Source organism: Aptenodytes forsteri, unplaced genomic scaffold (genome assembly GCF_000699145.1).
Source record: "Aptenodytes forsteri isolate BGI_AS27 unplaced genomic scaffold, ASM69914v1 Scaffold15, whole genome shotgun sequence".
Lineage (NCBI taxonomy): Eukaryota > Metazoa > Chordata > Aves > Sphenisciformes > Spheniscidae > Aptenodytes > Aptenodytes forsteri.
The window spans coordinates 6076638-6087598 of NW_008795129.1; the positions used below are offsets into that span (position 1 = coordinate 6076638).

The 10961-nt window shown below is 43.3% G+C and overlaps 1 protein-coding gene across 1 annotated transcript in view; it reads right to left on the reverse strand.

The window, feature by feature from the left end:
* Positions 1-4957: 4957 nt before the first annotated feature.
* ARHGAP22 (Rho GTPase activating protein 22) overlaps positions 4958-10961 on the reverse strand; it is a 145952-nt gene continuing 139948 nt past the window's right edge. The window contains exons 9-10 of the mRNA XM_009277740.2: positions 9467-10364; positions 4958-5186 (exon numbers count right to left, since the gene is read on the reverse strand). Coding sequence (XP_009276015.1) covers positions 4958-5186; positions 9467-10364 — 1127 coding nt within the window. The remainder of the gene's footprint in view (positions 5187-9466; positions 10365-10961) is intronic.

Consider the following 10961-nt stretch of genomic DNA (forward strand, 5'->3'; position numbering starts at 1 on the left):
TAAACCTATTGGCCAATAGTTGAGACAATATCAGTAAGTATGTTTCTTATATATTTCACGTAAGATGTTCATGTGTAATATATAGCTCGTGTACAATAATGTACATCTAGACTGTTGTGTTAGCTGTAAATTGGTGATTTTATTATTGTAGTCTGGTTTTGTAGGTAAAAATGGCTTACTAGTAATGTCAGCTCATCCTTTACATTTTACAAAAGGAATAATTCTTGGTAAGCTTTGCATACAGATGAATTACTTTTGTAGGCCCAATATCTAGTCTATTTTTGAGAGTTCTTTAACTTTTATTACTAAAGTTGAGAAAAAAACCCCTAATTATTGTGATCATTCCTTCTGCCCCTTTTGAAATATATTCTTAATTTTATTTTGTCCCAAGAAATATGAAGGGGAAGATACACCATTAAAAATACTGGGAAAAACTGTAATTTTTTTTTTTTTTCTTCCCCACATTTGATACCTTTTCCTGCTTTTCCTTTATTCCCTCCAAATAAGCTGTTGGTGGGGCATTACTGAGAACATTGTGGTTTTTTTACTCATTCATGCCATAGGTCATTACATGTGCACCACTGGAATGTAAACATTGTTATCTAGTATGTCAATTGGTTATAATGATATTTTAAATAAAAAAGGAAAAAAAAAAATTTGACCGCTATGCATTTAGTGCTTCTTCATTACTAGGCTGGAATGGATTTCGTATGGATTTTATAATAAGGCTGCAGTTGGAGTTTCATTGGCATCAGTCCTTCCTGAGAATTCGTCTGGTTTTAATGGTACTTAAAGTCCTGTCTTGTGTGTGAGCTCACTCGTGGGCAAAGTGACAACGTTTCTTCCATTTCTCCATTCCCATGGGCTTTGGATGTGCCACAGACTGATAATACCAAGTGGGTTTGCGACCGCTGGGAATCCATTCTCACTTCCGCGCTGCCAACTCTAGCCGCCGCCTTTCCTGGAAATACAGCTGCTGAGACCCTGCCTTGCAGGAGGAGGTAAGCCATGGGCTGTCTAGTGTATGAAAGGAGGGCCCAGTCCCTGTGCCCTCAGGAAGATCTTTCTCAAAACTGAGTCTCGGAGAAGCCTGAAGGAAGGATCTGGCTTCTGTAGAGCTCTTACTGGAGAGCTAACTTGGGTGCCAGGACCACTTCCTGCACTGGCACCTCTGCAGTGGGGCTAAATCCTAACGTAATGCACTTCACTGCCTTCATTTCCAGCAGGCTCTCGGCGTTTCTTTAAACGAAGACTCAAGATGCCCTCGAGTTGTGTTTGTCTGCGTGCTGTTACAGTGTCTTTGTGTTCGTTTTTAAGGGAAAGGTGCTGTGACTGCGGGCAGTACAGTGCAGCCTGCTTTGTTTCTCTGGACCAGCTATTCGTGAGGTCCTCTTCTAGGAATGTGGTGAGGCTCAGAAATGCTCTTTTTTATTTGTATATGTTAGCATAAAGTGTAGCTGATTCCGAGTAATAGATTAATATAGAGCAAGGCCTGAGACAGTTTTAGCTCTGCCAGGGATTTGTCTGTGGGTGACTTCAGCCCAGAACCGAAATGCTCCACAGTGCTGCTGGCTTGCGTAGGCCTATTTGGCGAATGTAGATAATTCAATAAGCTATTATTAATTTTCATATTAGAAAATATCATGGAGACCTACAGAAGTTTTTTGTTATTCTGGAATGCTGCTGTTTGCCTTTGGATATTTTTTTTAAGCATATGCTTGTGTTGGATTTCTTTCACTGAAAATTTTTTGCACTTTTTGCTAGCATAATACTGGAAGGGATGTTCCAGGCTGGGAAGATTGCACAGGTAAAAGCTGTGGTAAAAATGTATCTACCTGATTCCAGGAGCCTTTCATCATGTCTTATTAATACTATCAAACCTGTCTCTTGTAAACGCTTGCTAAGAAAGCTGGCACTTTAAACTAGGGGCTGTAATAAGCTAAAGGTCTGCAAAATAAGGAGTGTTCTCTCAGATCCGTGAAGGTGGCAAATGCAGTTGTGGGAAGGAGAGTACAGAAACAGGCGTTAAAGCTAGGAAAGAGTGTGTCGTCATCTTCCTCAAATAAGGGCACAGTGTTCCACGAGGTTGTGTACAACAGCACAAGTGTGTTCCCATTTCTTGCATAATTGCCCACGATGGGAAATTAACATTATGCTCCTGTTGCTGTGCTTTAGAGTTAACATCCCACTGTGGTGTGTTTTGGCATGAACTGGCTAGTTTGCAGCTTCCTGCAGGCTTCATTTACTGCAGTGGATCATCTTCAAAAGGACCAGAAATTTGTTCCTCATGAACAAGAGGAATAGGTGTTGCTGGAGCACAATAGTCAGCCGGGAAATGGTTAGTTCTGTTAATCAAAGTGGATACAGTTTCCTTTGTGATACTGAAATTTATCCTGGATGCCAGATTAAGATTATGTCGTTAATCAAAGTGGATACAGTTTCATTTGTGATACTGAAAAGAAGAATTAATTTTATCCTGGATGCCAGATTAAGATTATGTAGTGCTACATAGCTGACAGATGATCCTACCCTGGAGCTGAAGATTTGAGATAGGTGGGTTTGTTCCCCAGTTCTGCTCTATATAGCAGTTACCTAAGTTTAAATACTTAAAGAATATCTAGAATTCCAGCTGCATTTGATTTCACTGAGAGTTAGCCAGCAGTCATATTTAGTGCTTGTCTTGCAGATTTGTTTTTTAGGCTCCCAGTCAGCATGGCTTCAGTTCTTAAGTTTGTAGTGTGCCAGAACTAAAGGGAGTAGTCTGCACTTGATACATACGGGAGATAATACAATATAAATAGTCTAAGGGATGTGGGCTATATGTGTCTTACAACCCAGTTCAGGCCACTCTCTAATATTAAGGTTTATTTTGTGATGACCGGCATGGTACTTAACGCTACCTAACCCACTACGCGGTTCCAGCTCAAAATCATTGTTAACAACAGTTGCTTCTCACATTATGCATCTTAATGCTGCTGTTTTAAACACACAGTCGTCTTCCTTGCAGGGTCAGTTGTGACTATCGGTAATAATACAAGGCAAGGGGGGGGGCACAGAAAAAAAGATAAGGGCGATGCTAGTGCCTGCAGGTGGCAGGCTGCTCCTGTTCAACACTCAGGTACCTGCCACACTGCCTCACACCAGGGGCAGTAAGGAATCCAGCACAGCTGGATATTCTGGGAAGAAGGGAAAATGTTTTGAAATAACTGAATTAACCTATCCTCACGGCTTACTTTACCACCTTGCTTGACTTGTCTTAACCAGGAAAGATTAGGTTAAAATGTTTCTTTTTGCTCACTTTAAATGGCTTACATTTCTATAGGAAGGAGAAGCATTACAGTGAGGTAGAAACAATTTAACTTCCAGATGTTTAAATATTGAAATACCTGGATATCTGTGAGATTTGAGGAGAAAGTGAAAGGTGTACAATCTGCTGGTATGTAAAAAAGCCCATTCTAAGACTATTTCCAGACAATGAGTTATATGCTCTAGTAAGAAAAGATGGATTCAGGTCATTTTTTGAAAATACTTAAATAAAGCAAGCACCTTCACTTCAGTCTATACTTTCCCTTTAGCCAGCTCATGTTGTTGTGGCACTTTTCCATTAAAAATCTTTTTCCTCTGAGTTTCCCAAGCTGCCTCAGCTGTCAAAGATACATGTCAAGGGAGAGCGAATAGTGCTGCGAGTGCTGGGCTGGTGAGCGGACTTCAGGCTGAATCTGGTGAAACAATTTTCTGTGTGCAGGCTCTGCGTGGCTCAGGGCACTAGAAATGTTATGCAGAACTTCTCAAAGAATAAGTCCCTTGAAGGGAAGTGAGCCCTGGCAGCTAATTACTGGAAATTACAGCTTCATTCTAATGTCATTTCTTTAGTAGAAGCAATGAACTTAGACTGCTGGGTTGTTCACTATATTCCTCCTGTCCCCTCATCTCCCTGTGAACTAACAACAAAAAATCAGCTGGCGTCATGAGAAATGTTGCAAGGCAGCTAAGCATAAGTTGTCCTGGGAAGGTTAAAGATAGATCCCACCCTTCCCCCTTTCCAGCACTAATTGCACTAATTTCTCTTACCATAGGCTTTGCTATTAAAGTTTTATAGATAAAAACCCTCAGCAGTTGGATGTGTTTTGATGATAAGAATCTTTCTTCTCCTACCTTGATGTCTAATCAGTACATATGAACTCATGAGATTTTTTCCTAGCAGCTAATACTGCTCTATTTTTGGCTCAAAAAAACCCAGATATACCTAGGGCAAAATACACATATTTAAAGAAGTTCCATGGAGTTTGTGTGGCCAATCTGATTATTAATCACACTTTAATAAGTTGCATTTTTGTGAAGAACCAGAACTGTTCAGTGACTAAGGGACAACTTCAGTAAATTGTCAAGATTTTGGTGTCTTCAGCTTGTTTGTAGACTTTGTTTTCAAAGCATTTTCATAAAATAATGCCAGTTTAAGGGATGAGAAATTTGAACAAACTTTATGTAGGGAGGGGGGAAGAACACCACCTCATGTTAAATCCATACGCTAAACCACATTGACTGTGGTGACATACTGGAACTGCCATCTTCCCAAGCGCGAGTGTAGGAGGCCCTCAGCTCCAGGCTCAGCCTGTCCATCAGTTCTGGCCCTCCCACCCACCTTGCAGGCCTTCCCACTGTCCTTGAGCCAGCAAAAGGATGGTGCAGTAAATCCGAAGATGGCAGCAGTACAGCTACGGAGAATAGTATCTTTTGATTTCTTGGCAATCTGACATCTAAACTTTCAAGCATTATGTTTAGCAGTCCTTCCCAGCTGGCCCAAATACTACAGCACATGTAAAGACAACAGAGCAAGTGTCACCGAGAGCACAGTCACTGTGGAATTACTCATGATACATGAGTTTACCAGAACAAAATGTGCATTTTCACTGGTTTTGCCAGAAATAGAATTTTCTACGCTGTGCATCAGCTTGTTCTACTTGGGGACTTTAGCACTTCGACTCCCAACAGTTAAACATCCTAATGTTGAAAAAAACTCTTCCATTTCCTTCTGCAGGAGGTGATTTCTCTTCTCAGCATCTTCACGAGCACGTTCGGAATTCCTCAGCTTTATCTCCAGCATCGTGTATTTCTTTCGTTCTTGGTCCAGTTCTTCTTCTAACCTAACCACTTGTTTCCTCAGGTCTGCACTTGTTTCTTCAATTCTTAAAACCAAAGGGGAGAGAGAGGGAGAAGAAAAAAAGAGTTTTTTAAGTGGCTGGGTAGATACTGCTGATGATAGCTATAATAAATATCAAGTTGTTCAATTTAGAGCTAAGTGATCTTCATTCTAAGAGGAAGTTTTAAACGAGGGCACTAGCTGCCATTTCATTGAGTTTAAGGGCAGAGACTCCTTGAAAGCTGGAGCCTCCTCTATTTGTATCCTGAGAAAATATCCTCAAGTCTTACAAAACAATGCTTACATTTGGGCAACAGACTGAATGTCTGAGGAGTTGTATTAACTCCTCACAGTTAGGCAGAGTTCAAATATATAATTCCAAAATAATCTTTTGACCTCTGTTTTCATCCTGATACTGTGTTTCCCTATACAGATATCTAGTACAGAGGAACATCCTTGGAGGTCAGGTAGGAAATGAGGTCACAGTCCTTCCTCCACCATGCATTTTATGGTACTTTCTGTAAAGTTTGTGGCTGACGTTGGGGTGGGGGAATAAATCTTTTTCATACTGTACAAAATTTTACAAAAACCAACTTTTTATATGAGGAAGAATCTGAAGAACAGACCTTAAATAGTTCATCTGTGCACACAGCTCTAATGCAAGACTCAGAGCTTTTCTCTAGGGAGGTCAAACAACAAGGTTCATGGGTTTTTTTATTTGAAACAAGCGCAGAAGGCACATCACTTGCTGTCCTCCCCATCATGTTTCCTAATTGCAGGACAGAGTAGTGGTGTTAATACAGAGCAGGGAGTGTATCTAGACAGGAATTTCTGATCACTAGAATATTCAGAAAGGGTGATTTTAAAAATTAGGCTTTTCCTAGGAAAAGTTTCCCCCCTCTAACTTTAAAAAAAAAACAAACCACCACCACCTCTTAGATTGGTTGATCAGTATAATACCCAGCTGTGAAGCTGGGGGGCCTGGCTTCCCTGTGAAACTGTGAATAGGTTATTTTTAAACAGGGTAAATGACACTCAACAAGGGCATGCTACAGACTCCACCACAAACAAACAAAAAAAGGGACCTTTGTGACAGTCCCAGAAGGGTCTGAATTCTATTTTGTGACCACCAAGAGGCAATTATGCAGGCAATGCATAATAAACTATTCCTTCACATACAGCTAAGGATGGCAATATGATCATTGCCACAACTTTCACAACAAATTAGAAAGTCACACATAGGTGCACTGATCACCAAGTCCAGCAAACCAACAGCTGCGCTGATGAGTGAACAGAAATGTGCAGTATGTCTGCAAAAAAATGCCCATCTCAGTGAAGGCAGACTTTTATCACCCAGATCGCTGTCTTCTGTAATACAAAAGGACTCTTCCGAAGCTAGGATGCTTCCCTTCCTTCCCCCCTGCCCCTAACATTTTTGTTACGTCCTATGGATCTGAGCTACCAATTGATTTTTTCTACCATGAAATTTTAGGGGTCGGCTACAGCAGCCTGGACTAGCTGTCCATGTTCTGAATTAGTTACATAGGGTCACAGTACTTAGTGCGTTTCTGCACACGCAACATAATCATCCTCTCCAAGACACTTCCAGTTTCTTAAGAGTCCCAGGTGGTAAACATGAATTACTGAAACCGATAATTATACTAACCTCGAGGGAGAAATGCTCTGGAACAGACTGGTTACAGGAAGGCCATAAAACTTGCCTCCCTCTGACTAAGAGGGAAAATGGGCAGTTGATGATGATAAATAACAGCTTTTCCATCAGCAAGTGTTCCTTACCTCTGCCCCAGGCAGGTACTGACTCTGCTTTCCCTCCACTTATGTATGTGCCAACAAAAAGCTCATATTCCTTCATTAAAACATGCCCCGCTACACACACAGAGTTCTGCAAACCACACAAGCACATGTACAATTGTAAAGGAACTAATTATTACTTTTGGGGACTAAATTATCTTCAATAAAATAAAGCTAGTGAGGCAGCCCAAAGCTTTCCTGCTAAGCAGCCTCCCTTCTTTGCTAGTTAGCTCCTGTCTTTCCACAGGAGCAGACTTTCATGCGGTCTCAAAAGGAACATATTTTTGCACATGTAAATTGCTGCAGATGTAGTAAAAACATTGCAAGATTTTTGAGAGCTGAAAAACTTGGCTTGAAATCCTTAGACTTGACAGCAAGATCCTTCGGGCTGTAATCCTAAACAGCTGGAATCATCCTGTTTAATACAAAAACGCAGTGATTGCATCTTGCCTGGTTTTATGAAACTATTAGTTCATTAGGCATTTTCCTCTTAGCTACTTTGCCCTGTGAGACCTGGCCAATTTATAGTCCTCCCCTCCAGCCACAGTGCGCTCTGTCCCTGTCCAGCTGAAGGGGAAAGGCAGGTGTTAGAGCTGAAACAGCTGAAAATGCTCAACAGCTGGAATGAGGAACAGGTCTTCCTGGATGTCCCTGATGTCAACAGCTGAAGGACCCGTTGGAACAGTTTTACTGACAAGAGGTGGAAAGCCATTTCTTCCCCCAGGCAGCAGGTAAAAATGTGCAGATAGACATTTCCAAGTTTTGCAGCCTCCTTTCTGTTTATTACTCTCTATCCCTGCAACAAGGCTTGCCAGGGCAGCTCTGCAGAACTAAATGCAAGGCACATACCCTCATCTCATCTCCCTCCCGCTCTACATCAGTAGGGCAGCTAAAAAAGAAAACAACCAAAACCCTCCATGAACTAGCATTTTCATTCACAGACCTTTTCCAACACACCATGCTAGCAACTAGTGGTGGTCTCATCAGCTCTTCTACCTGGAACACAACAAGGCGGGGGTAAGCTTTTCCCCCACTCTGATGTTAAGGGAACTGAAACTGCTACGTGGCCTGATTTTCCTTCCAGCCTCACATACCAAGGCAGTACAATGCAAGAGGCAGAAAAGCTGCAGAGACTAGCAAGACACCACCATAGGAAATCATAAAATAAAGCAGGAAGGTAGCAAGTGAAATTTCTACCTTAAAAGCTGGCCCACTGGAAGAGATCACAGTTCAGATACGTTTTTGAGAAATTAACAAGAAAAAAGGGGCAACAAATGTAGCCTAAAGCTGTGCTATACAATCCCTACAGACAGTGGTATGTGCTTTTGGTACCATGTTTGGGAGACTGATTGGAAATTGAGGCATGTAAATGCTACCAGAGTTTTAATAATTGAAGAAGTGTAACATTAACACCTTAACACACAAAAACAGCTGAGAACTCAACTATTTGTAAGAAATGGGACTACGGCCCTTCTTCAGTGCAAAGTACCAATGCTGCAGAGCCCAGGACAATGACGATTCTTCTGTATTATAACAGAGTGTGCAATTAAAACATATCTAATTCCTTTAAGCAACAATATTTCATGTGCATATTTCCCTGAGTACTTGCCTGAAAGTCATTCTATTAAGCACTTACACTCATAAAACCTAATATACTAACTCACACAAATGAATAAATATGACTTCCTAGTTATTAATACTTTCTATTTCCTACAGCCCCTGCCCTCACACACACCTCTCCTGAAAACTGGAGGGGATTTTTCTGAGCACAGATCTAAAGTACAGAACCAGCAGTTGCAGTAAACATCAGAGCGGGCAAAGACCTGCACAGTTCACGTATCTGCTGTACAAGCAGCACCTTGCTGCTACTTTGAGTCAGTAGCTGGCCAAGCGAGCAAAGGACCACTACAAGTACATCAAAAATCAAAAGCAAGGTTTCTAGAAAAGTTCAACACAAAAGGGCTGCTGAAAGTTGTAACTGAGATGCAATACCACCACCACTGCCACCAAAAAAACCCCCAGAGAACAGTCAAAATCAGTTTCCTGAAGAATGTTTCTGTTGGGCAAAGCAGCAAGAAGCCCTCAATTTCAGACTGATTTGGTACAAATCTCAGCACCTGCACAGAGCAACAGAGTTCCTTGCTGAGGCCTGACCACTCTGGGTCCCAGTCTTTCCCCCTCCAAGACAGCTGTTTGCTTTGCTGTTTCTCCCAGGTCGCTTACAAAGAGCAGACTTTGGCTTACCTGTGCAATTCAGATTTCCAGTGAAAACATAGAATGTCAAATATTGGAATTCCCTGTGTGACAGAAATCCCATTTTTTTGACAGTCTGTTAGATCAGAGAGAGAAAAGTTGGATTCAGAGAGCAGTGAGGAAAGAGCAGAACCAAATCTGCTGTCTCCCAAACCCAAACTTCAGGTCTGAGAACCTGATATGCTTGGTAGCCCACACCCATGTTCAAACAGGGGTAATGCTGACAGATGACTTCCTTGTCCCCCCTGCAGATGACATTACCTTTTGATACTAGTCTCGTACTCAGTCCTCTGTTTGCTCAGTTCTGTCTTTAGCTCCACCACCAAGCTCTGTAAGGCCCTAGAGCATTTGACAGAGTCTCTGGAAGCTGCAGCCGGGTTGCTCTGGTCACTGCTGCTGCATGCTTCAAACCTGTCGATGCTGTTCTCCAGATCTGCAATCTTGACCTCACTCTGAGACAGTGAGCCCTGAGTTATCCACTCGGTTTTGAGAGAGCTTAAAGCAGAAGAGTCACTGGCCCGGCAGGCTGGGCAGCTGCTGACCGAGTCCACCACAGAGATTTCACATGATGATGTAGACCATGTGGTGCTGGCCATACTGTGTGTGCTAAGGGAGAGGCTGGACGAAGGGACGTTGTCGTAAGTAGAGAGTCTCTGGGAAGAACATGAGTCTTTAACTCGTTCCCCAGAGGCTGTCCGGCGATGGCCTCGGAGAGAGTACAGTCCATTCATCAACCAGTTCCCACTGGAGGAGAGGTTGGGGATATCTAAGGATGAGCTGCCCAGCTTTGGACTCACAGACCGTGCTCCCTGCTGGCGGAAGGAGTATTTCCACGGAGGCAGTGTCTGCATTCTTTTGTTGGGGCTGGTGGCAGGCTGAGTCAATTTGCCACTGTGCTCTGAAGGAGTGTTTTTCACCACAGGTCCAGGAGTGGCCTCTAGTGCCACAGCATTGCCAGAAGGCAAATCAGCAGGGCTAGGAACACTGTTCTCCGACCTGCTGTCCTCCCCGTCCTCCTCGGAGATCCACTCCACAGTACTGCGCTGACGCACAGGTCTGATCTCCAGCTGGCTCCCTGGCACATCTGCCTGAGGAACAGCGAAGATTCGCCCCTGTTCACTTATCAGCACTGTCATCAGGTGCTGAACTAGTGAGGTGCCTGTGGGGAGAAAACAAAGGCAAGCAGTTGATGAGACATGGAAGACCTCAGACACTCACTCCCCGTCTGTGAGATGCCTTGTGAGCTCCTTGTGAGGCGGGCCTGTGGCCACCATGCACTGCAATGGGTCTGCACAAACAACTGCTCTGGGCCTTTCTGTACAGGACTGCAAGAGACAGGAATCGTTCCCCTTTGCTGGAAATGGGGACTGTGAAGGATGCGGGTGTCAGTCCAACTCATGAATGTAGCTGACTAGCAGAGTACAAACGGTCAGTAGCAATGATTAAGGGCAGCCTGGGCTGCAGTGACCACAAAATGGTGGAGTTCAAGATCCTTAGGGCACTGAGGAGGGCACACAGCAAGCTCACTACCCTGGCCTTCAGGAGAGCAGACTTGGGCCTCTTCAGGGATCTGCTTGACAGAGTACCATGGGATAAACCCCTGGAGGGAAGAGGGCCCCAGGAAAGCTGGTTAACATTCAAGGATCACCTCCTCCAAGCTCAGGAGCGATGCATCCCAACAAAGAGGAAGTCGGGCAAAAACACCAGGAGGCCTGCATGGATGAACAAGGAGCTCCTGGACAAACTCAAACACAAA